The 25,522-nt window shown below is 38.8% G+C and overlaps 1 protein-coding gene across 6 annotated transcripts in view; it reads left to right on the forward strand.

Moving 5' to 3' along the window:
* Positions 1-25,522, forward strand: part of LOC140813085 (uncharacterized) — a 67,336-nt gene that overhangs the window by 11,624 nt on the left and 30,190 nt on the right. For all 6 annotated transcript variants that reach the window (XM_073171513.1, XM_073171518.1, XM_073171514.1 and 3 more), the window contains exons 4-16: positions 8,258-8,362; positions 13,782-13,877; positions 13,985-14,080; positions 14,165-14,260; positions 14,345-14,440; positions 14,525-14,620; positions 14,705-14,800; positions 14,885-14,980; positions 15,056-15,151; positions 15,379-15,525; positions 19,469-19,579; positions 19,665-19,760; positions 19,891-20,037. In XM_073171513.1, the coding sequence (XP_073027614.1) occupies positions 8,258-8,362; positions 13,782-13,877; positions 13,985-14,080; positions 14,165-14,260; positions 14,345-14,440; positions 14,525-14,620; positions 14,705-14,800; positions 14,885-14,980; positions 15,056-15,151; positions 15,379-15,525; positions 19,469-19,579; positions 19,665-19,760; positions 19,891-20,037 (1,374 nt within the window). The remainder of the gene's footprint in view (positions 1-8,257; positions 8,363-13,781; positions 13,878-13,984; positions 14,081-14,164; positions 14,261-14,344; positions 14,441-14,524; positions 14,621-14,704; positions 14,801-14,884; positions 14,981-15,055; positions 15,152-15,378; positions 15,526-19,468; positions 19,580-19,664; positions 19,761-19,890; positions 20,038-25,522) is intronic.

Genomic DNA, 25,522 nt, shown 5'->3' on the forward strand with positions numbered 1-25,522 from the left:
TTATGGATATCCAAAAGACCCCCCACACTGCTCGCCAATAGATTGCATCAATTCTGTCGACCCCAATGTCCATGGAATCCCAAAAATTGTTATCCAGCTATTCCTGCTTTCCATCACTAATTCCTTTGCATTATCTTCCTCTGTCCACTTCTCAAAATTCAGCGTGACTCTCATTTCGGAAAACCATCTCTTTAGTTTCAGATAAAATTAAGTGTCTTCATCTTTGTTCGGCCACCACATAACTTTGTTGGCTTGAAAAGGAAAGATTTCAATTTGCCCAGGACGGAGCGAACCCTTTCCATGATATAGTAATACTCTCCTTGTTAATGATTGGAGATGCGTTCCAATCCTTGTTTACTGATCTGTAAAGATGGTCCCTACTTCTGAATGTTGTCTAACAAACTTCTCCTTCATCGAAGCATTAGGTCGGAAAGATCGAGACTTGTGATCATGTTCCTTGTGAAACGGTTCGAAAGCTTCCTTGTTCCCTCTCAATAATTTAGTCAAACAAGAAGCCTGTCGTCTCCAAGCTTTGCCACTGAATATGATAATGCGCTGCCTAATACCATGATGTTGAATATTGTTTAACTCCTAAAAACTTCCGTTGCTATTTCTCGACCTTTGGAAAGTGCGAAAGTTAGGGCGCTCCTGCACGAAAAATAAGGTTTGCGCGTGACCTGCAGGAGGCTAAGGTGCGTGCAGGAGCAAAGCGAAAAAATTGCGGGCGGTGGGCTAAGGTTCTGCTTGGGAGCAGCGTGGGAAAAAAATTGGACAGACGTGGCAGGTGGGCAGCGTAGCAAGAGACCATAGTTCTATTCCAAACGATTAGAATGAAGATACTCGAATCACTTGGAACTGAATTATGGTCTCTCACTACACTAGTTTGGGATTATTGGTGTGTTTTGATTGATTTGGGTAAGTGTTTCGAAACTATTCGACAAAGGTCTAGAGAGAGAAATTTTAAAAAATGCTCCTGCCCCATTCCAGATCTAGGTTTACCGGGTCTTCCAAATTTCAAATATTCTCCTTTAATTACTGAGCTTTGCCGATCGTCTTTTACATCCTACTCCGGCGCCGGCCACCGGCCGGCGTCACTGTCCTTTTAGCTTCACTTAAAATATAAATCAAAACAGCATTTCGTATCCCAGTGATTGGCCCATCTCGATTTTCTTGACTACCGTTTCTTTTTCGCCGAAAAATCCTCCTCATTTTTTCTTACCGATAATCATTGATCGTCCACCTTTTCGTCTGAACATTACTTAGATTTTCAAAACTCCTCGAGATGTATCGAGGGATGGGCAGGAATTTTTTCAACTCGAGTTGTGAGATCAAAATTGAACAAAAATTGTTCCTAATTAGCCGGGGAAGGAGGGGTAATACGGTTCTGATAAGTGAGAGGACCAGGAATGCGACCTATGTGTTAGAACTGGATTACGATATTTTTTTATGGGTTATCTCGAAATTAGGGGACTACATTTCCAAACCAGAATCTTGTCCAATGTTTAACAGATTCAGAGGCAGAGAGACGGTGGTAACCATGCAGAAAATCGTGAATGGTAGAGGAAGCTATTTAGATTTATCTAAGCTAGTTTGGAGGGGCAAAACACAGCGCATCACCATACCTAGTGGGAGACTAAATTGGGGCTGGAAATGGATGTTAAATAATCTGTCCAAAACCGAAATGATCCGAAGGGATAACACCCTGCGTTTCAGAGTCAATAGGAAGCCTATGGAACATTCACAGCAGCAGGGGAACTTCAAGCCGAAACACTCTGAATCGGGATATTCACAAGTTGTAGCTTTGGAACAATTACCAGATTGCAGATCAAAGGACTGGAGTAAAGCTCTTATCATCACAAGGGATTGCGTCAACATATCGTGGGAATTGGTGAGTAATACACTTGGGAAGGCAGTTCAGAGAAGGATTGAAGTATTTCCATTCCAAGCCAACAAAGCAGTTTGGTGGCCACATAACGAAGAAGATGCATCCTTCTACTTGAGATTAAAGAAATGTTTTCTGGAAAATAAAGTCACCCTGTCCTTTGAAAAATGGAGCCAGCATAGCAATAGCGAAGATGAGGTTTTTGAATGTTGCAATAGCTGGATCCGTTAACTGGGGATACCGTGGGATTTATGGTCCACAGAGCTCTTCAAAAATATTGGTGATCAATGCGGAGGCTTGTTGAGCATAAGTCAAGACACTATCCTACTTAAAGTCTAAAGACTTGTCGGCAGCAAAAATTAAAGTAATGGGAACTGAAGGAGGGTTCATCAACAGAAATCTTCAAATCCAAACTTCAAGAGGTCTTTTGATCATTCGAATTATTGTAGACTCGGTCAAAATATCAGCGTATGAAGAGTACGAGAGAAGATCTTATGCCCAAGTGCTGATTGATGGAAATAGAACGGTGGACGGATGGGGAAAAAGGAAAGGAATCCAAAGAAACGACTTGTCAACAGAAACCAATATCGACATCCAAAAAATACAGATGGTGAATACTAAAACTCAACCAGCTGTAGTTCAAGAAGCATCTGTCAAGCATCTTCAGAATAGTGATTTGTCAAATCTGTACAAAACTTCAGATTTACAATGAAATATATTCTCGGATAGGGGTGAAAACTATGGGGGTCGAAGCTGTGTATCAGAACCTTGGAACCGAGGAAAGTATGTCAAGATCCTTAAAAAAATAAAGCCCAGGGAAGAGAATGAATTTCATAAGGGAAAGATTGAATCTTCTAGCAACTCTGAATCACATAACAAAGAACGGCAGGTTTTAGAGAAGGAGCAGTGCCCCACTGAAAGGAAGTATGAACATGTCTATTGCAGAAAACAAGGTAGATTACACCGTGAAGCATCACTACTGCAACAGAAATATGCCTTAAAGATACCAATCATTGAGATCGACAAAGACATAATTCAAGGGGAGGATGGAATATGGCAGGAAAAAATAATTCGAGGAGGGACATATAATATTTCAGACGAAGGGAGCGAATTCAGCGATGCGGACAGTCACATCTCCGACTATTCAGATAAGATGACAAGGCATTCAATGGAATTTGACGACTTGGGCGAATTTTTTGAAGAATCTCTGAGTAAGGTTTGCAATTTACCCATCAACTCTTATCCACATCAATCTTCCCTCATTTCTATTCCTGTGGTCATGGGTGAGTCGGGGGGAGGGGTAAAGTTTAAGGGGGGGCAGGGGGTTTTCTCAATTAGTCAAAAGTTGGGTGTATCTGGAAATGATTTCATAGTGTCTAAGGGTGGATTGATGGAAAAAGAGGCAGTATTGGGTATGGGGAAGCAGGATCTTAACAACACGGACCACAATCAGTGCTTGAAACTGATTGGGGTAGAGAAAGTGGAATTTAATGATGTACATGACTTTGGTAGGAGATTAGTAAGTCAAGATGATGGTAATGGACAGTTTGCAGGGAAAGTTGGTGTGTATTGATGAAGATGCTCTCATGGAATATTAGAGGAAGTGGTTCAGCTACTCGTAGGGGATTGATAAGAGCCGTGATTGCCAAAGAAAAACTAGAAATAATAATACTGCAGGAAACCAAAAGAGTGGTGGTGGACAGGAGGTTTATTGCAAGTCTTTGGAAGTCGAGGTTCGTTGAGTGGATCACTTTACCTGCAGTGGGTAGATCGGGGGGAATCTTGATTATGTGGGATCCAAGGGTCCTTTCTGTAAAGAACAATTTGATTGGGGAATTCTCGGTCTCAATTCATATTCAAAAGGAAACACATCAAGACTGGTGGTTTACAGCAGTATATGGGCCGTGTCAACCAAGAAGAAGAAGTCAATTTTGGGATGAGCTTGCAGGGCTGAGAGTTATTTGTGGAGAAAGATGGTGTGGGGGGAGATTTCAATGTAGTAAGGTCCACTCGAGAGAAACTTAACAGTAGCGCTCAGACATCTAGTATGTCATGCTTTGATAGTTTGATTCAAGAACTGGAGTTATGCGATCCACCTTTAATGAATGGCAAATTCACGTGGTCAAATCTCAGGAGCTCACCCATCTGTAGTAGATTGGACAGATTCATGTTCACAATGGGATGGATCGAACTTTATCCACACCACAGACAATCAATCTTACCAAGAATCACTTCGGACCACTTCCCGTTGGTGCCCGACTTGTCAAAAAATAAATGGGGACCAACACCTTTCAGATTTGAGAATGTGTTGCTAAGAGATAGAAGTTTTAAAAACTTGGCAAAATTGTGGTGGAATAATTCGAACTCACATGGATGGGCAGGGTATAAGTTCATGCAGAAACTCAAGACTATTAAAGGGGATTTGAAGAGGTGGAATCAAGAGGTGTATGGCCGTTTGGAAATGAAAATAGCAGATTTATCGAACAAAATCAGTGAAATTGACAGATTGGAGGGTGAGGGGAGGGGTTCGGAGGATCTTTTGAAGGAGAGGAAAGAAGCGAAATTGATGATGGAGGAGTTGTTAAGGCGGAATAATCAAATTCAGTACCAAAAATGCAAGATCAAATGGATTAAGGAGGGAGATCAAAACACAAAGTTCTTTCACTCGCTACTAAATCATCGTAAATGCAAAGCTACCATTGAGAGACTGGAAAAAAATGATGGATCGATTACAACATGCGAGGAAGAAATTGTCTCAATGATTCTAGAGTTCTTCAAGGGTCTGTATGGTGAAGCGGAGGAAAGATGCTGGGGTATTGAAGGTGTCGATTGGAGCCCTATTGAAGGAGGGATGAGCCGTCAGTTGGAAAAGAAATTCACCGAAAATGAGATCAAACATGCTGTATTCAAATGTGATGGAGGAAAAAGTCCCGGGGCCGATGGATTTACTTTGGCTTTTTTCCAAGAATGTTGGGATATAGTCAAAAGTGATCTTTTGATGGTTTTTGATGAGTTCTTTCACAGCGGCATCATAAATGGAGCAACTAATGAGACATATATATGCTTGATTAAAAAGAAAGCTGACTCCTACAAAGTGAAGGACTACAGACCCATAAGTTTAATCACAAGTTTGTACAAGATAATTGCAAAGGTCTTAACAGAGAGGTTGAAAAAAGCTATAGCAGATACTATATCAGTTTCTCAAAATGCTTTTGTTGAGGGGAGACAGATCCTCGATTGCGGCATTATAGCGAATGAACTGCTTGAGGAGGGGAGGAGAAAGAAAAAAAGAGGATGGGCATTGAAGGTGGATTTTGAAAAAGCATACGATAATGTGAGTTGGGATTTCTTGGACTATACTTTGATGAAAAAGGGGTTTGGCTGTAGATGGAGATCATGGATGAGAGGATGCGTATCAAATGTATCATTTTCTTTCTTGATTAATGGGAGGCCGAGAGGTAAAATTAAAGCTTTCAAAGGACTTCGCCAAGGAGATCCATTGTCTCCTTTTCTCTTCAATTTGGTGGTGGACGTGTTGGCAAGATTAATTGACAAAGCTAAGGAAATGAATTTCACAAGGGGAATAGAGGTCGGTAGAGACAAGATTGAGATATCTCATATTCAATTCGCGGATGACACGTTCTTCTTCGGGAAGACCGATGCTCACAACAGATTTATGGTTCAAGTGGTGAGTTCTTTTTGTGCTATGTCCGGACTAAAAATCAATTGGGAAAATAGTGCTTTGTTGGGAATTAACCGTGAACAAGGAGAGGTTGAAAGGTTGGCACTAGAGTTGGGTTGTGGTATGTAGAATTGGCCTATCATATACTTGGGAGTTCCGTTGGGAGGCAATCCATTAAAAACTTCTTTTTGGCAGCCCGTTGTGGATAGAATGTCGAAGAGATTGGCCACATGGAAGAAATCCTTCTTGTCCAAAGGGGGAAGATTGACATTGATATTATCTGTTTTGAATTTCATACCGATTTATTATATGTCTTTATTCAGGGTACCGAAGAATATAGCGGATTCAATGGACAAGATCTCAAGGAACTTCTTTTGGGATGGTGCGGAGGGAGACAGACACATTCATCTGGTATCTTGGGCTACTGTATGCAAGCCGAAGGATAAAGGGGGTTTGGGAGTTGGGAGAATCATCTTAAGAAATAAGGCCTTGCTTGGAAAGTGGTGGTGGAGATTCTTCAACGAAGAGGGAACATTATGGAAAAAGATAATTGTTAGTAAGTATGGGTTTCAAGAGAATGGATGGGATGCGGGGTTGGCACAAAACACCACGTTCAGATGCCCGTGGAAGTATATTTCCAGTATATACTCAACTTTTCAATTGAGAGTTTCTACTGTTGTGAGAGGTGGGAATAAGATTAGGTTTTGGGAGGATAGATGGTGGGGGGACTCTTCGTTCAAAGATTCTTTTCCGGCTTTGTTTCATTTATCTTCTGTTCATAACTTGCCTATTTCTTACTTTGTCCTTTTTGATAGTGTCACCTCCAATCTTTCATGGGATTTTCATTTCAGAAGGGCGGTTAGGGATATCGAGTTTGGTCAGTTGTCAGAGTTTTAGTTGCTTTAGACTCGGTCAGATTAGTTGAAGGGGTAGACGATTTCATTAAGTGGAGTGGGGATTCTTCAGGTTGTTTTTCAGTCAGTTCTTTCTATGCATCTTTCTTTCCAGATTATCTCTTTCCGCCTTTCCATCTATTCCATCCTATCTGGAAAAATCCAGTCCCTAGCAAAATCAAAATCTTCTCTTGGACAGCCGTTCTGGGTAAGCTACCGACCTCGGAGAAGATTCAAAAAAGATGTCCTGGTATCACTCTGATTCCTAGCTGGTGTGTTCTATGCAGAAACGAATCAGAGACTCAAGATCATTTGCTCATTCATTGTCCATTTTCCGCATTTCTGTGGGCTAGAACATTGCAAGAGCTGCGATTGGTTTGGGTCACTCCAAAGTCAACACAAGAGCTATTCATTATGGATTTGGGACAACCAAAAGGGAATAGGGGAAGAATTTTTTGGCAATGGTTCAGTGCATTTGTTGGACGGTATGGTTAGAAAGAAACCGAAGAATCTTTGAAGACATTGAGGAAAATTCAGACGAATGTTGGGAAAAAATCAAGATCAACATGGCAATGTGGATTGGAAATCACAAAGACTTCACGAATGTCTCCTTCTTTGATTTGTTGAGACATTGGGAACTTGTGTATTGCTAGATTATTTTCTACTGTGATGTTAATGGGTTGTGTCACATTAAGACAGTGGACTACTAGTCCACTGATGTACTCCTGTAACTTTATTATTAATAATAAATAATCGTTTCCTATCAAAAAAAAAAAGTTTGGGATTATTGGTTGGTTTACTATTTGGAAGCAATAAGGTTTGCTAGATTAAATGGAGTCAAGTTTATCTCTTAAGCCCACTTGGAGCTCACAACTACACAACTACATTTAAGCTTAGAGAATTTTTTTCCAAAGCTTAGAGATTTTTAAACATAGATGATCGAATATCTAATAACCACACTTGGGTTTCCCCAAGTTCAACCTGGGATTTATTCGCCACAGATCTTGGTCGTGCTCTAGGGAGGAGGGATAGAGTTTTTTGGGTTTTAGTGGTTCATTGTTTATGTTGGTCAATTTGGTTGGAAATGAACTGGAGGATTTTTGAAGATTTATAAGACTCTTTGGAAGAATGTTGGGGACGATTAAGTTTAAGGTTTCGAGTTGGAGCTCTAATAATGTGGAGTTTAAATCGTTTTCAAGCTCAGACTTGTATATGAATTGTAGTCTAGTATTATTTTTATTCGACTCCGTGTCTTACCTTACTATGCGTGGACCTCTGGTTCGCTTTATATCAAATAACCTCAATATTAACCAGTATTCTTGAGTTTTGGAAGCTGCAGATTGACTTCTTTTTGCAGTTTCAATGCATGAGAAGACCTCACAATGTAAGGTCACATGGTTTGATTTATTATTACTACTAATTTTGAGGGGTTAAATTTTTGATTTTCTGTTTCGGCAATTCTTTAAATATAATAAATCTCCCAGTAAATGACTAGGGGTGAAAGGAAATCTCCTATAAAAACTTATGCGTGCCTCTTATTTTTGTTTATTCCATTTTTTGATTTTGTTCTCCGTCATCCCTATCCCGAGGTCATAGAAAACCATCTTATGTAATCTGTAGATATTGCTATATTGTATTTTGATATTCTTGTTCAGAGTAGGGACTCACATATTTGTTTCATTACTAAGCTATTCTGTTGTATAAAATTTTAAAGTTATTACGATGGCATTTCTTTCCGCTGAATGAATAGAAGGGCATTATGACTTTGGATTTCTCATGAATTTCTTCTCATTCTTGCAGACTTATATCGATTCGTCAACTGGGCATAAATTTTATTCCAAGCTTGCTGTGGCTCGGTATCTCAAAACTATTGATAAGAAAAATGCCACAACTGAACAACCCGAAGTACGCATTGGCTCTTTCGTGAATTTGTGGCACAAGTTGTTTTTATCCTTGTTCCTTTTTCCTGCTCAAACAAACTTGTGTTTCATTCTTCATCGAGAACGCAAATGCGTGGACTTGTCTGCACCATGTGCTCATCATTGAAAATTATACGATGTCTAATCTTATTTTTGAGTGGTGGATACTAAGTGATACTTCGAGGTGAACTATGGAAACAATGTAGGGTTAATTCTAGTGTCTGACTGTTGAGTTGTAACTTGCCGCGGAATTCTCTTCCGCGTGAACTTTGTATTGCTCTATTTTAGTAATAAATCTAGTTTTCTATCAAAAAAAAAAGTGTCCGACTGTTGAGGGAATAAATTAATTCTAGTGCTTCCTATATTTCAGTTAACATGTAGGTTTTCACACGTGACGACCGGAAACGTGGTATTGGAATGCTCCCAAAAGGTTGAAATTAAACTTTTAGAGAATATTAAGCCTCGAAGTATGGGAACAAATCGACACTAGTCTTTATTCTATGATCGGAAATCAATAGTCTTTACAACCAGAAAGTAAAACAATGGAATGAAACTAACAATTATCAGTACAAAACCAAATTAGTCAGCGAAGGGAAATATTAAAGAAACAACTGTAACAGCAACTCAAAAGCTTTAACTAAAATTTTACCATCCGCAAAACTGAGTTTTTTCATCTTATTTAACTTCATTCTCATTTTTATCTCGGGAGACCAGGAGAGGGGTAGTGTCACGGGAAACACTCGGAAAATTGGGGTCTGACGAGCAATAAACAACACACACACATACATAACTGTAATTGTAATTTCTTATAAACTGAAGCATAAAACATAAGCAGAGCTGAACACATATGTCTTGGCTACATTCTCATAGAATATAACTGAAACAAACTCATATAAACATTGAAAACTCTTAGTTTTCTCATGTTTACTGATATCTGTCCTCCAGAATTAATCCTTCTAGAGGAAAGGTTAGAACATTGTTTTACCATCACACAGAGTCTGAAAAATCGTATTTTATTTTAGAATTTTCAGGAAAACAATTTAAAATCATTCAAGCGTGTCCTAGCGATTCATGTTAGCTGTAAACCCACTTATAGAAACTTGCAAAAGTGTCCTAGAAGCGCTGGAATAGATCCAGGAGGCAAAAGGACTCCGAAACGGGTTTTTTTTCTCATGTCCTAGCAGAACCTAGTCTTGTCTTAGCCGAAATTTTGTGGAGCGATATTTGAGCGTTTTTCTACGAACCCTAAATATTCCTCTCGTTGGGTATTTATAGGATTGAAAATCTGAGGTTCCAAATGGAAAGTCGAAAAGCAAAAGTCAGATGGTTGAAGGATGGGGATTAGAATTCAAAGTTTTTCCACGCCTTAATGATAAGGTGGAAGGAGGATGGGTGTCTGTGGTTACGGAGGAGAGCCAGATTGAAGAAACAATTATCGGTTTTTACAGGAATCTTAATAGGAAATCGAATTGTGATTGGGGGGAGACGTGTTGGAACGTTGTCCTTTAGATAGGCTTGAAGCTGAGGAGTTGGAGATATAATTTTCAGAGGAAGAGATTAAAAACACAGTGTTTGAAAGTGATGGATCCAAAGCTGCAGGGCCGGACTGGTTTACAATGGCTTTCTATCAAAAGTGTTGGGATACGGTCAAAGTGGATTTAGTGAAGGTGTTTACTGAATTTTTCCATGGAGGCATTGTTAATGGCATCAGTATCACCAACGAAACTTACATTTGTCTTATCCCAAAGAAACAAGAAACGATCAAGGTTAAAGACTTTAGACCTATCAGTTTGATAATGAGCATGTACAAGATATTGGCTAAAGTCTTAACAAAAAGGTTGAAGAAAGTCTTGAGTAATACAATAGCTGAGAACCAGTGTGCATTTATTCAAGGGAGAGATTACAAATTGTTGATTTATCACGAACGAAATAGTAGAGGAATATAGAAGAAAAAGAAGAAATGATGGGTGCTTAAAGTCGATTCGGAAAAAGCGTACGATAACGTGGACTGGAGATTTCTGGATTTTGTGCTACAAAAGAAAAAGGTTTGGTGTGAGATGGAGGAAGTGGATGAAGGGGTGTTTATCCAATGTCTTCTTTCGATTTTTATCAATAGATGGCCACATGGGAAATTTAAAGGTGAGAGAGGTCTAAAGCAAGGGGGACCTATTATCCTTTTTCCTTTTTAACCTAGTGATCGATGGACTGAGGTGTTAGGTAGACAGGGCTAAGGTAGCGAATGATGTAAGAGGGCTGGAAGTAGGGATATACAAAATAGAAATTTCTCACATCCAATTCGCGGATGACACTTTGTTCTTTGTCCAATCTGAGAGGCATATGCTGGCTTTGGTGGAAATTCTCAGCTCTTTCAGCCTCAAATCGGGTCTGAAAATTAATTTGGAAAAAGCGTTTTGTTGGAAAATTTTACGGAAGAGGAGGTCGAAGGTTTGGCGCTAGCATTGGGGTGTAAAAAAGAGGCCGATCATTGGGGTGTAAAAAAGAGAAGTGGCCGATTAAGTAACTCAGGGCACCGCTGGGTGGCAATCCAAGAAACGTTGATATTTGGGAACCCGTGGTATCCAAAATGTCCAAGAAACTGTCAAGTTGGAAAAAAGCGTTTTTCTCAAGGTATGGTCGACTTACACTCATAAAGTCGGTGTTAAGTGCGATGCCAACATATTTCATTTTTCTATTTAAATTGCCAATTCTCTTGGCAAAAAGGATGGAAAAATTAACGAGGGACTTTCTGTGGGCGTTGCGCTTGGGGCCGTCCCAGGTGCAACGATTCACAAAGGCGAGCCCAGGCGCCCCAAGCGCAACGATTCACAAAGGCAAGCCCAGGCGCGCGCCTGGGCTCGCCTTAGGCGCGCCTGAGTTGCTTTTTTTAAAAAACAATTCAGTAACAGAGAAGTTGTATTTGAAAATGCAACTTCTCTGTTTTTTTTTTTTATAGTAACTTAAAATGTAAAAGGCCCAACCCAACCCCAAACCCAACTTTTCTGGATGATTGAAGAATTTTAATTGTGTTACGTATTATTATGAACTTATTAATTATTTGTTTTTTTGTGACATTGTGACTTAATTATTTCATATTTTAATATATTATTCTAAGATAAATATATTTTTTAACAAAATTAAAAATGGGCGCCTTGCTTCGGTAAGGCGCGCACCTCGCCTTGCGCCTCGGTGCGCCTTGCGCCCTTGACAACTATGATTGGGACACGCACTGTAATGTAGTAGCCTGGGATCAAGTTTGTAAACCAATAGACAGAGGGGCTGGGCTTGGGGTATATTTGTTTGAGGAATAAGACATTTCTAGGGAAATGGTGGTGGAGATGTTAAACGGAAAGGGACTCCTTGTGGAGAAAAGTCATCAAGAGCATTTGTGGTCTACAAGATAATGGGTGGGACGTGGGGTTGGCTAGGTATTCAACTCTTAGAAGCCATTGGAAATTTATCTCTTGTTCGTACCCGGCTTTTCATCGGTTAATTAGGGTGGTACTCAAAAGGGGGAATCTCATTCGGTTTGGGAGGATATTTGGGGGGGGGGGAGCTTTGTGGTTCAAAGGGCGTTTTCAATCTTTGTTTCAGATTTCTACATCGTTTAACAAACCAATTAGTAAATGACTAACTTCATCAGTGTCGTCAATCTACCGATTAACTCAAAATTTGACTGAGATGTGCTTTTTAGAAGAGATTTCAATGAGGTCGAATTGGGTGAGTTTAGCACGTTACTAGTGGTTTTAGTTACAGTTAATCTGGAGTTGGGCACGGAGGATTTTTGGGTTGGGTAGGGGGATCCTTCCAATTCCTTTTCTGTTAGGTCTTTCTATGATTTTTTTTACTGATTAGCAATTTTCCTTTATTACCGTATTACAATAATATTTGGAAAGTACCTATCCTGCATAAGGTTCGAGTTTTCTCGTGGATCGTGGCTTTAGGAAAACTGCCGACTTGCAATTCGCTGCAAAGAAGTTGGCTTGTTTGTTCTTAATGCCTGCAGTGGTGTAGTTATGCTGGAAACAAAAGGAGGACCAAGACCAGCTACTGATGCTTTGTTCCTTCACGAGGGGAGTATGGATAAAAACATTTCAAGGGTTGGGTGTCGAGTGAACAATTCCAAGAAAGGTGCAAGACTTGTTTCTTTTGGACCAGGCTTACTTCCCGGGAGAAGAATTAGGAGCTTTTGGTATTTTACAGTCATTGCATCTTTTGGTCAATTTGATTGGAGTGGAATAAATTTTTTTTCGCTTACACATCAGAGTCATTTGGACGACAAAGTTGTCAGAGTTTAATCACCTTTTAATACTAGATCTAGTCAGGATTGAATATTATTTACAGTTCACGATAGCGTAGTAGTCATTATGGGGTCTTTTGTGGATTTCTCATCCGCCTTTTCGTAAATTTTTCTACTATTCTAATAAAATTATCGTTTCAAATAAAAAAGAAATTGATGAGTTGAGTACTTTGTTACGTGTTTTAGAAACTGTTCATTTGGAGTTGGGTAGGGCGGATTTTAGGGTTTGGTTGGGGGACTTTTCAGGGTCTTTTTCTGTTAGATCTTTTTATGAGTCTTTTTTTTTTCGGTCACTAATTTTCCTAATCTCCCTTATTTTTATAATAGCTGGAGAGAATGTATCCCACATAAGGTTGAAGTTTTCTCGTGGACCGTGACTTTGGGAAAATTGACGACTTGCAAGTCTTTTAAAAAAAGATTGCTTAATTGTGCATTAGGTTCGAACTGGTGTACACTTTGCCGGAATAAAAAGGAGAATCAAGATCACCTACTTTTGCATTGTTCGTTCACAAGTGGAATTTGGAACAGAGTATTGCAGGAATTGGATAGGAAGTGGATATTTCCAAGAATGACGCATGATATGTTTCTTTTGGATCTGAGATTACGTAACGGATGGAAATGTCGAATCTTTTTGAATGTGGTTGTTCATTGCTTATTTTGGTCAATCTGGTCAGAGCGGAACAGAAAAATTTTAACGATATAGCAAAGTTTATAGACGAGGCTTGGGAAAAGATCATATTTAGGGTTGCTAGTTGGACGAGGAAACTTGCAGAGTTTAATCATTCTTAGCCATAATCTTTTCAGTTACCCCCCACCCCTTCACCTCATCTCTACATTTAGTGAATCTTTTTTGTAATTTTATGTTAACAATTTATAGTTATTTAATGATTTCTTATGGAAAAAGTGGGCGGACTTCTGTCGTACTAGTCGTAATGTTTAGATTCAAGAAGCTTTGTGCTTTGGATAATTATATTTTTGTTGATTTTTATATGGTAGAGGGAGATGTCACATGAAGTTTCAATTTACCAGTCTGCTGACTATTTTGCTTTGAAGACTCAGATATTCATGTTGTGTTTCTAATTCTTTTATGCCTTTCTTATCAACTCAGCTTGACAATGTGGGTGAACCTTCTTTGAAACCTGACATGTATCTACAACGCAAATCCTTGTCAGAAGTAGATTGCTTCCCTGCAAAAAATTTAAGGGTAAAGAAATCCTCCACTGTAGTTTGTGCTGCAATTAGCTCGATACTATTTCTATATCTGTTCAATTTATCGTACAGAATTTAGCTTCTAACTTCAAGAATATATAGGTTGCCTCTGATAGCACATCAGCAGATGGCCTGGCTCCATCAGAAGCAGGTAGCATTCCTGGAAACAAATCGAAGAGGAAGACATCTGTCACTATGGTTTGTGCTGCTATGAGCGACTTATGTTTGATCCATGCTAACTATGTTGTAGTATTTAGTTCTTGACTTTTGAATTTTATCTAGGTTGACTCCGAGACCACATCCGCTGATGCCATACCTCCTTCAGTATCTGGTTCCACTCCTGGAAAAAATTCGAAGCGGAAGAAATCCTTCAATGTGGTTTGTGCTGCTATGAGCGACTTATTCTAGATCCATGCAAACCATCTTGTGATATTTAGCTCTTGACTTTTGAATTTTAACTAGGTTGACTCTGAGATCACATCAGCTGATGCGGTAGCTCCTTTAGTAGCTGGTTCCATTCCTGGAAAAAATTCAAAGCGGAAGAAATCATTCTCTGTGGTTTGTGCTGCTATGAACGATTTATTCTAGATACATGGGAACCATCTTGCAATATTTAGCTCTTGACTTTTGAATTTTATCTAGGTTGACACTGAGACAACATCCGCTGATGCCAAACCTCCTTCAGTATCTGGCTCCACTCCTGGAAAAAATTCGAAGAGGAAGAAATCCTTCAATGTGGTTTGTGCTGCTATGAGCGACTTATTCTAGATCCATGCAAACCATCTTGTGATATTTAGCTCTTGACTTTTGAATTTTAATTAGGTTGACTCTGAGATCACATCAGCTGATGCGGTACCTCCTTTAGTAGCTGTTTCCATTCCCGGGAAAAAATCGAAGAGGAAGAAATCGTTCTCTGTGGTTTGTGCTGCTATGAGCAATTTATTCTAGATACATGGGAACCATCTTGCAATATTTAGCTCTTGACTTTTGAATTTTATCTAGGTTGACACTGAGACTACATCGATTGATGTCATACCTCCTTCGATAGCTGGTTCCACCCCCGGAAAAAATTCGAAGCGAAAGAAATCCTGCACTATGGTTTGTGCCGAGATGAGCTCAATCAGATCAATCTACCTTGTATAATCTGAACTTTAACTTTTCAACAATGTCTAGGTTGCCGTTGAGATAACACCAGCTGATGGGCTTCCTTCTGGCTGGGTAAAAGAAATCAAGACCAGTAAATCGGGGAATAAGATTAGAAAGGATCCGGTGATTAGCCTGTTTACCTTAAATTTATAATTTTCTGAGTGAAACTTGATGTGGTTTATGTGAAGCTTCATATTTTGACGTGGCTGTGCTTTAGTGCACTTTCTTACATGTGTTTTCTTATCATGTCTTGGTTATCACTCTGTAAATATTTTATCATCTAAATTTATTTTTTTAGTCTTATATTGTGAAATATGTCTCATTGTTTATGTCATTTTAAATTTCTGCAGTATTACATTGAACCTGTCAATGGTTACATGTTTCTCTCAAAAAAAGATGCTTTGCGGTATTTAGAAACGAATGATATTGGTAGTTGCGCCTGCATGCCAAAGAGGAAGGAATTTGACAATCTCAGGTTGAATAAAAATGAAGTCACTGTGAGTGAGCAAACTGTTTAGCTACTCTTATCTGTAATAATTTTTTTCTTGCCTTTAGTTCATTTTTTTTCTGATTCATCAGTTGCTACCTTTTGTTTTTATTTATTTCCACCTTAATGTATGAATGTCTTTGGTTCAATTATCCAGTGTTATAAATGTTGCCAGGGTAGATTGCTCGTGCACCACTGAATCTGCTGAGCTTGTGAAGTAGAATTTGGAAGCAGCAATTAGCCATGATTAATTTATTTAACTGTAAAAATAAAATGAAACCCATTGAAGATCTTTATGCTTTAGTTGCCTCGTTTCACTGATGATTTTAGTGTGTGTTGATTGGTGAAGCAAAGATGATTTGTGGTACGATGATGCAAATTTGAGATTACTTTTTGGATAGAATTTCCCTTGGGGACCTTAAATGTGTGGTTTTTTTTTATGAGGGAGAAATAGGCTGCTTTATTCACGTTAATCTGGAAATGGGAAAATACAATGAAATTTATAGAACTCTATGCCCTTGAGGATCCATGGGTGTGTCAACTGGTTTGCATCCGAAGTTCCGAACATACCAGTTTCCTTCAGAAGGTCGAGAACATATTTTCGTTTTAAGATCGAGATCCCCACTGATGATCTTGCTACTTTCATTCCCAGAAAATATCTAAAGTGTCCGAGGCCTTTCATTTCGAATTCCTTCGAGAGTAGAGCTTTTACATGTGACATTTCTTCCTCGTGATTCCCTCTAAGAACATTGACCTCTACGTAGACAATGAGTACTGTAATCTTTCCTTCCCCCGGATGCTTTACAAATTACGTGTGATCAGCTTGACATTGGGTGTATCCATCTCCTTTCAAGTCATTGGAAAATCGGACAAACTTCGACCTAGGTGATTGTTTGAGATCATAAGCGACTTTTGTAATCTGCACACCTTATTTTTTGTGGCTGCTTGTGCAAAACCAGAAGGAATGTCCATGTATACCTCTTCTTCAAGATTTCCATTAAGGAACACAATTTTCACATCAAGTTGATGCAATGACCAATCTAAGTTGGCCGCAATTTATAAGAAGACTCAAACAGTGTTGAGTCTTGCTACAGGTGCAAATGTTTCCTGGTAGTCAATCCCATATGATTGTGTGCACCCTTTGGCTAAAAGTCGTGCTTTGAACTTTTCTATACTTCTATACACCTGTGTTTGACCGTGAAGATCCATTTGCAATCAACTGTTTTCTTTCCCGGTGGGTTCAGAAATTTTCCATGTTTTGTTCTTTTTGAGAGCCCTTTTATCTCATCAAACGCAGCAGCTTTCCATTTTGGGTCATTAAGAGCTTCATTAATAGTGGATGAAATCTGCACCTGGTCTAAATTTGAAAGGAATGCACAATATGTTGGAGAAAATCATTCAATTGAGACAAAATTCCCGATGGGGTGTTGTGTGCAACTTCTAACCCCTTTTCTTAGAGCGAGTGGTCTATCATCCAAGTAATTTTCCAACACAGGAGTATTTTTTCAAGGTTACCAGATTCTAGCAGCTTGGAAGAGTCTTGGACAGTGTGGGTTAGCGTTGGACCTTGGAGACTCTGTTGTGATGTTTTCGTCGAGAGTGCACTTGAATTAGTTGAGTGGGATGTGGACCACGAGACTCCCCGATGCCAAATCCTGGAAAACACAAGAATCAACAAAGAATTTAGATGTACATTTGATATCGCTGTTGAGTAGTAGATTGCAATTAAGATCTGGCACAAATAAATAAGACTGTAGGAAAATATCCTGAGTTAATTGAACCGAACCATAACCAGCCACTCGTGAGCAAGCACCAATTGCAATGCATACTATTTGGGAATTTTTACAAGGACTGAAAGAAGAAAATTTTCCAAATTTCCAGCCATGTAATGTGAGGCACCAGAGTTAACTTTCCAATTGTTTGATAATTCAAGCCACGTAATCAAAGCAAAAGAGGAATTACCTCTACGTGCAACATGAAGGGTGCTAACCATTGAAGAAGATGGTGCTGAATTATTCTGGCAGAACAGTTTTTGTAGTACATCGAGTTCTTTTGTGAAAGGTTGGGAATTATGGGATTGATCTTCCGTTACTGCAACATTTGCTTTCCTTTCTCAAGCTGGTTTCCAATCAGCAGGCTTCCCATGAATTCTCCAACAAGTATCCAGTGTTGATTATGCTTTCGGCATTTCGGACACCAAGGGCGTCCTTGCTTGAATTTCTCACTGTTGTTAAAAGGGTTGTGACAAACGTCCAGTACCCGAATCATCAAAAACCGGCAGAGGAGGCTTATGGACAGTAAGGGCCAATGTGTCTGTAGCGGATACACCAGCCGAAGGTCCAAGCATTATTTTTCTGCGACTTTTTTTCATGGCGGACCTCCGGGAATACCGCGCCAAGACTGGGCAGGGTCTGGCCCCTAAAATTCGACCACGCAATTCATCAAGTGTGCTGTTGAGGCCCAACAGAAATTTAAAGATTCTCCTTTGTTCCACAATTGCCTGATATCATTTTTTATTGTTAGGACATTTCCACTCGTAGGCCTCAAAGAGATCGAGTTGTTGCCAGTGTCATGTGAGGATGGTGAAGTAAGCAGTCACTGTAGAGTCGCCTTGTCGAAGGTCACACATGTTGCTTTCAATGCCAAATAACTCCGATGTATTGTCTCTGGAGGAAATGGTGTCACGGGCAGCATCTCATATCTCCCATGCCGAACGAAATAAGAAGTTTTCTCGGATTTGTATTGTCATCGAGTTGATTAGCCAAGACAAAATCATATTGTTCTCGGAATTCCATGCCTTAAACTTCGGATCGGTGGATTCAGGGCATTTTGATGCGTCAGAGATAAAGTCCTCCTTTCCTCTGCCGAATAAAAACGAGGACAGCCTGCGACCATTGTAGGAAGTTTTCTTCATTTAGTTTGTGGCTGGTTGTTGGGGCAGGAGAGATATCGGCCGATGTTGATGCAGAAGCCATTGTTTCGGGGCTGGAGGACTTGGACGGTGAAACCTTGCCGTATTTGGTCATGTGGTTTCTCTCGTCTATGATACCTTGTGGTTTTTTATGAGAGAGAAATAGGCTGCTTTATTCACATTAATCGGAAAATTGGAAAATACAATGAACTTTATAGAGCTCTATGCCCAACTAGAAATCTAAAACTAAGGAATAAAATCTGATACTAATTATCTTAATCCTAAGATTTAAAATACAAATGCTTAAAGATAAAATCCTATCTAATATCAATTAGTTGATTGATACAATATTAATATCGAACAGTCGGTTCTCTGGGTGCCTTTTTTTGTGATGGTTAATCTTGCATTTACTCGTGTTGTGTGAAACTATTGTTTTGTTTTTTTTTCTTTTTGGGTGAGTCAGAGGAGCAAAAGCTTTTTGAATTTGGGAAAGGTCTTCAACAGAAAATGTTGTATTTACATTTTGTTACCACACTATCTTATTGTATGAGGAAGCAATGTAATAGCTTTCTTGGTTGGACATTTCACGTATTTTATAAAAATGTGTCATTTGGCATTTCTCCTCAATTGTTGAATCACTGAATTCCCACATTTAGGATATCTGGCGCAGTTTTATTGCATTGGTACATCTCCTTGATTGTTAGAACATTGAGCTTCAGAATTTTGGATATGCAAACGTAGCTAAATGTCCTAATTTCCCTACCATTTTTTTATTTGTATGGTATGCTGATACCACTTATGAAATAGACAGGTTCAACCTATAAACTCATAGTTTTAATTATTAGTAAAACTAAATGTACTTTATAATTTACCCTGCGAAACATCTCTTACTCTAGTTTTGTGACAGTCACCATTTGTGCTACTCAAGTATTGCAACTAGTTCTCCCATTGATGTAGGATTCTATGCAGATATGTCGCAGATTTCTCGCTTTCTCACGGATTACTTTTTATTTTTCTCTTCATTAAATTCTTAATGTTTCAGCCTGACAATGTTGGTGAACCCTCTCCGAAGTCAGACACAGCCCTTCAAAGCAAATCCATGACGGATACAGGTTGCAGTCCTCAAAAGAAGAACAAGCACTCTTCCTCTATGGTTTGTGCTGTTGAGATTATCACTGACTGTAGATTTATTAAATCATTTCATATGGTTAAACTTTATAAATTTGGTATTTGTCTAGGGTTCTGCTGAGAGGACATCAGTTGAGGGGTTACCTAATGGCTGGATAAAAGAAATCATGACAAGGAAATCTGGGAATAAGATTAGAAAGGATGCGGTGAATAATCCTTTACTATTCTCTTGTGTTCATAAAAAAAAGCTCCATGCATGTTATTTTGTCATATCTCATCTTTCACTTAGTTTTGTAGTTCAGTCATTTTCTTATGATGTATTCATAATTTCTGCAGTACTACACTGATCCAGTCACTGGTTACATGTTTCGTTCTAAAAATGATGCTTTGCGGTATCTGAAAACTAGTGATATTGGTAGTTGTGCTGTCAAACCAAAGATGAGGGAGTTGGGTGATCTCACGCTGATGCAGAATAAAAGTCCTGTGAGTGTGTGGCTTAGTTGAATTCCGTTGTCTATACGTTATTTGTTTTGCCTTTTATTGCTTTGTTTCTGTGTTATTGAGTTCGAGAGAAGTACTTGTTTTTCATTTATACTTGATACTTAATTTGGTATGACAAAAAGTCAATTTTATATAGCACGAGGTACTTATATTTACAAGGAAACAAGTCGACTTAACATCTTGACCTGGTTAGGGGACCTTTTTGACTCAAAACAAAATCAAAATAATGTTTCTGTTGAAATTAGGAAGTTGTGTTTCAACACTCCGCCTCAGTTGGAGTCATATACACATCATAAGATGATCCAACAGTGTTTTTAAGCTTGATAAGCTTTAAAAGATTGTCTTGGTCAGTCAAGAAACTAGGCCACTTTTCATTTTGAACCGGCATTTCTTGCTGCCTGGTCATTATTTATTAGGTCTTTGGCGACCAAGACGTGCTGTATAGTATGACAGCCACTTTTCCTTTGCTTATTGGGGCTTGATGATAACTTTTTAGTTTTTACATATCAAAGCACAATATACAGGGAAAATCGGGTGGTGGAAACACGTCTAGATAACAATTGAAAGTGTTGGATTTTGTAAAGTTGGTCAATTGCTCCAACAAGTTGATTATTTATTTATTTATTGTTTTTTGAGAACTTTTTTTAGCTGCCAAGATTTTTCACTCTATGTTCTCACGGATCAATTCCTGGATTTTATCATTGAAGAAGCCATCACGCCAGAGGTGGCATACCATCTAACAGCTAGGTGTTTCTTCACCTTATTCTTTCCATTTTTGAAGACATTAAACTTCTTTTTTTGTTACTAAAAAATAACTAGGTGCTGATCATTGGCCGGTGGGTGTCAAAAAAGTGGTGGCTTCGCTTTGGCACTAGGGTTTGCCACCTTTTTGTTTCTCCCAATCCTTATAACCCTCGTATCACGTGAAGAGTAGATAAATTGGGAAAAAATAACTTGATGATTTATTCTTTTATGATAAAGAGACCAGCCATTCTGCTTTCTATTACGATATTTTTCTACCAATTTAATTCATATGTTTAATCACACTTATCATTGTATTTTCTTTACATTGAAGAAATTACTATACAAGAAAAAGTGTTCATCTTGTGGTGATTTAGTATTCTCAAGTTGATGAACTGTTGAATTTGTTTTGCAGCACATAATAGAGATTCTAAAGGCAGCTAAACGTGGTTATCGTCCAATTTAACAAAAAATTATTAGTATCTTACATGTGTTCATGTCTTGAACAATTAATTAAATTTTAGGACATGTAAAATCATGTGCATATGTTGGGAGTAACAATTTGAAATGTGTGGAAAATCAAGTCATGAATAATTAATTAGATATTAGGACATAATCATGTTCATATGTTGGGTGGTAACAAAGGTGAGTTCACACTTTATGTGGGAAGGCTGACCTATGGTATATGGAGTATGTAGAACGGAATTGGGCGTTGATTGGGAATGATTTTGAAACCTCGTCATCGAATGATTTTCTGAAGTAGGAATAATACACAGAGGATGGATTATGGATCATTGCACAGGGGTGAGGAAGGTACAAGGGAGGATCGGGATTTCACAGCGGAACGAGGTCTGGCGTCGGAAGAGGAAAGTGACTATAGCGACGTTGATTCACGTATTTCTGAAAATTCGGACACGACGACACACACCAGCCTGGGATTGGAGGACATTGGAGATCTCTTCGCACCAAACTCGAATGAGGTACACAACCGAAAAAATAATTCTCATAACCTGTCTTCCAATCCTTCAGTTCATTCTTCTTCATCTTTTTCTTTCAATCAAATCTCGGGGTCGGGGAGGGTTTTAGAGGTTAAGGAAGACAAAGTGGTTAGTGATAAGTTGGGTATGTCGGAATGCAAAATACACAAGGGTGATAATAACAGTGGGGAGAGGATGATAATGTCCGAACACGACAGAGGTAATGGATGTTTGGATATGATGGGAGTACAAAGGCTTGGGACTGGATTGCATATGGTTGGAATAAATGTGAGGGGAGAAAAGATGTTCAGATGAAGATTTTCTCTTGGAATATAAGAGGAGGAGGTTCTGCAACGAGAAGAGGGTTCATTCGAGATATGTTACGCAAGGAAAAGCCAGACCTTGTTATTCTACAAGAAACAAAAAGAGAAGTTGTTGGTAGAAGTTTCATATCCAGTGTATGGAAATCAAGGTTCGTTGAATGGATTCATCTACCTTCAATTGGAAGATCGGGTGGTATATTGGTTATGTGAGATCCAAGAGTGGTATCCATCACAGATAATATGATTGGGGAATTCACGATCTCGGTCCGTATCGAAAAGGAGAAAGAAATAGAAAGTTGGTGGTTTACTGCAGAAGCGCAAAAATGCATTCATTGAAGGAAAACAGATTTTGGATTGTTGTTTGATTGCCAATGAGATGGTGGAAGAAAGTAAGAAGAAGAAAGAAAAAGGGTGGGTTTTGAAAATTGATTTCGAAAAAGCATATGACAATGTCGAAGGGGATTTCTTGGATTTTGTGCTACAGAAAAAGGGTTTCGGAGACAGATGGAGGAGATGGATAAGAGGATGTGTATCAAATGTTTCGTTTTCCATCATGATCAATGGGAGACCGAGGGGGAAATTTAAAGCGCATAGGGGACTTCGACAGGGAGATCTTTTATCTCCATTCTTATTCAATATGGTGGTCGACGTTTTGGGAAGGTTGATTGATAAAGCAAAGGAGAAGAATTTAATCAAAGGGTTTGAGGTGGGACGAGAAAAGGTGGAAGTTTCACATATCCAGTTTGCGGATGATACTTTGTTTTTCGTTCAAAATGTGGCTCACCTAAGCTTTTTGGTGCAAGTCTTGAAGTCATTTTGTGATATGTCGGGACTAAAGATCAATTGGGAAAAGAGTGGTTTGTTGGGATTATGTCAAGATGTTGTTCAAGAGGAAGAGCTGGCCCACATGATCGGTTGCCGTAGGGATCAATGGCCGATTACATACTTGGGAGTTCCGTTAGGGGGTAATCCACTCAAAATGTCTTTTTGGGAACCTATCCTCGTTAGGATTTCTAGAAAATTGGCAACTTGGAGAAAAGCTTTTTTATCGAAAGGGGAAGAGTAACATTGATTGCTGCGGTATTGAATGCTTTGCTGGTATACTTTGTCACTGTTCAGCGTACCGAAAGGAATAGCGGGGAAGATAGAGAAGTTAAAGAGAGATTTTCTGTGGGATGGAAATCAGGGTGATTCACATTGTCATATGGTGGGGTGGGAACAAGTTTGTAGACCAAAAGAGAGAGGGGGCTTAGGTATTGGTAATATCTGCTTGAGGAACAAAGCGCTTTTGGGAAAATGGTGGTGGAGGTTTGACGTTGAGAATGAGTTGTTGTGGAAAAGAATTATAAAGAGTAAATATGGGTTTCAAGAAAATGGTTGGGATGCTGATTTGGCAACGAATGTGACATTTAGATGCCCATGGAAATTCATCTCTAGATCATACCCGACTTATCACCGATTACTGAGATTAGTGGTTAGAGGAGGTACAAGGATAAGGTTTTGGGAGGACATTTGGTGGGGGGAAGTTTCTTTCCGGGATTTATTCCCTTCTTTATTTCGTATTAGTTTGGTCCGTAACTTACCTATATCTTATTTTGCTGCATTCGATACCGTGTCAAATGAGTATTCTTGGGACTTGCATTTTCTTAGGTCTCTCAGAGAGGAGGAAATCGTTCAGTTGTCTTCTTTTTTGAGCATTTTGGAGAGGGTTAGTTTGGTTGAAGCGGTCGATGATTTTCGAGTGTGGGAAGGGGATCCATCTGGGAAGTTCACAGTCAAGTCTTTCTTTCACTCATTTTTTCCAGCTAATCCCCAAAATTTCGAATTTCACAATATCATTTGGAAAACTTCGATTCCTTCAAAAATTCAGATATTCTCGTGGACGGCAATACTTGGAAAATTACCTACATCCGAGCAAATGCAAAAGAGATGGCCTAAATGTGCTCTTTCTCCCGGTTGGTGCGTGTTGTGTCGTAATGATTTGGAAATGCAAGATCACATGCTCATACATTGTAGGATTTCTAATCAATTGTGGTCCGGGGCTTTGGAAGAATTGAGATTGGTTTGGGTCATACCAAAAACAACAAAAGATTTGTTCAAAACGGATCTTGGACAGTGGGTTGGCAGAAGTGCAACAATTTTTTGGAGGGTGGTGATTCATGGGATTTGTTGGGGTATCTGGATAGAGAGAAATAGAAGAATCTTTGAAGATTTGAAAGACAGTATAGAAGAGTGTTGGGATAAAATCAAGATTCGGATAGCAAACTGGATTGGAAATGTTAAAGAGTTTCAGAGTTTATCGATACTTGATCTTTTGAGGGATTGGAGTTATATTTATTGTTAGTTGCATGATTTTATCTTTCATGGTGGTGGATCACTAGTCCACTTTATGTAAAAAAACCACTATTATGTTTTATTAATATTATCAAGTTTCTTATCAAAAAAAAAAAAAAACCAAGGAAGATGATCTTAGTTCATATCAGGAGAAATTTGATGAATTATTTTAATAGCAAAAAACTAGGGCTTACTAAAGATTTTCTTCTTGTTTTCTGAGATGATTGAAAACTGAAACAAGATTGGTGATACAAAAATTTCGTCCTAGAACACTTACCCAAGCAGTCAATATGGCAAGTTGGGAAACAAATTGGAAGTGATAAAGAAAACTAACGAACAAGCTTGGAAAAATATGGGATGTAGTTATCCACAGGGAAGTATCAAACATAATTCACTTCCTTATCCAGAGTTGATTAGAAACTACTTATTATACAAAAAACCAGTTACCACCTTCCTTGAGAAGAAGTCTAAAGGAGGTCCAAGTCTTCCCTTGAAAAAGTTTGACTCCTGCTAAGTATCAAGCAAGAAGAGAAAAAGGGTTTCGCTACTATTGTGATGATTAGCAAAAACCATACTGGTATTCTCATTACCATAAAGATGAAATAGAGAAAAATCGAGCATGAAATGCTTGAACAGGGTGCCACAACCCAGTAATACTCTTTTTGCTTTCTTTTCTTTGCTAGTGAAAAAGAAAGAACCAGTAATAGTCCTTTTGCTTCCTTTTCTTTACTAATGAAAAAGAAAGATTCATCTTGGAGGTTTGTGTTGATTACCGGAAACGAATTGATCTAATAGTCACAAATATATTTCCCATGCCTATGGTAGAGGATTTAATCTCTGAGTTGCATGATTCTCAAATATTTTCGAAGATTGATATACGACAAAGTTACTTTCAAATAAGATTGAAGGAGGAAGATAGGCACAAGACTGCTTTTGTAACACATCATGGGTTGCATGAGTTTAAAGTTGTGCCATTTGGCTACACCAATGCACCAAACATTTTCCAAGCTTTAACGAATAGAGTACAAAAGATGTATCTAATCCCATTAAAACTGGGTAGATAAATGTTATCTTACTAAGTTTAATCCTACC

This window comes from Primulina eburnea, chromosome 14 (assembly GCF_022965805.1).
Source record: "Primulina eburnea isolate SZY01 chromosome 14, ASM2296580v1, whole genome shotgun sequence".
Taxonomy (NCBI): domain Eukaryota; kingdom Viridiplantae; phylum Streptophyta; class Magnoliopsida; order Lamiales; family Gesneriaceae; genus Primulina; species Primulina eburnea.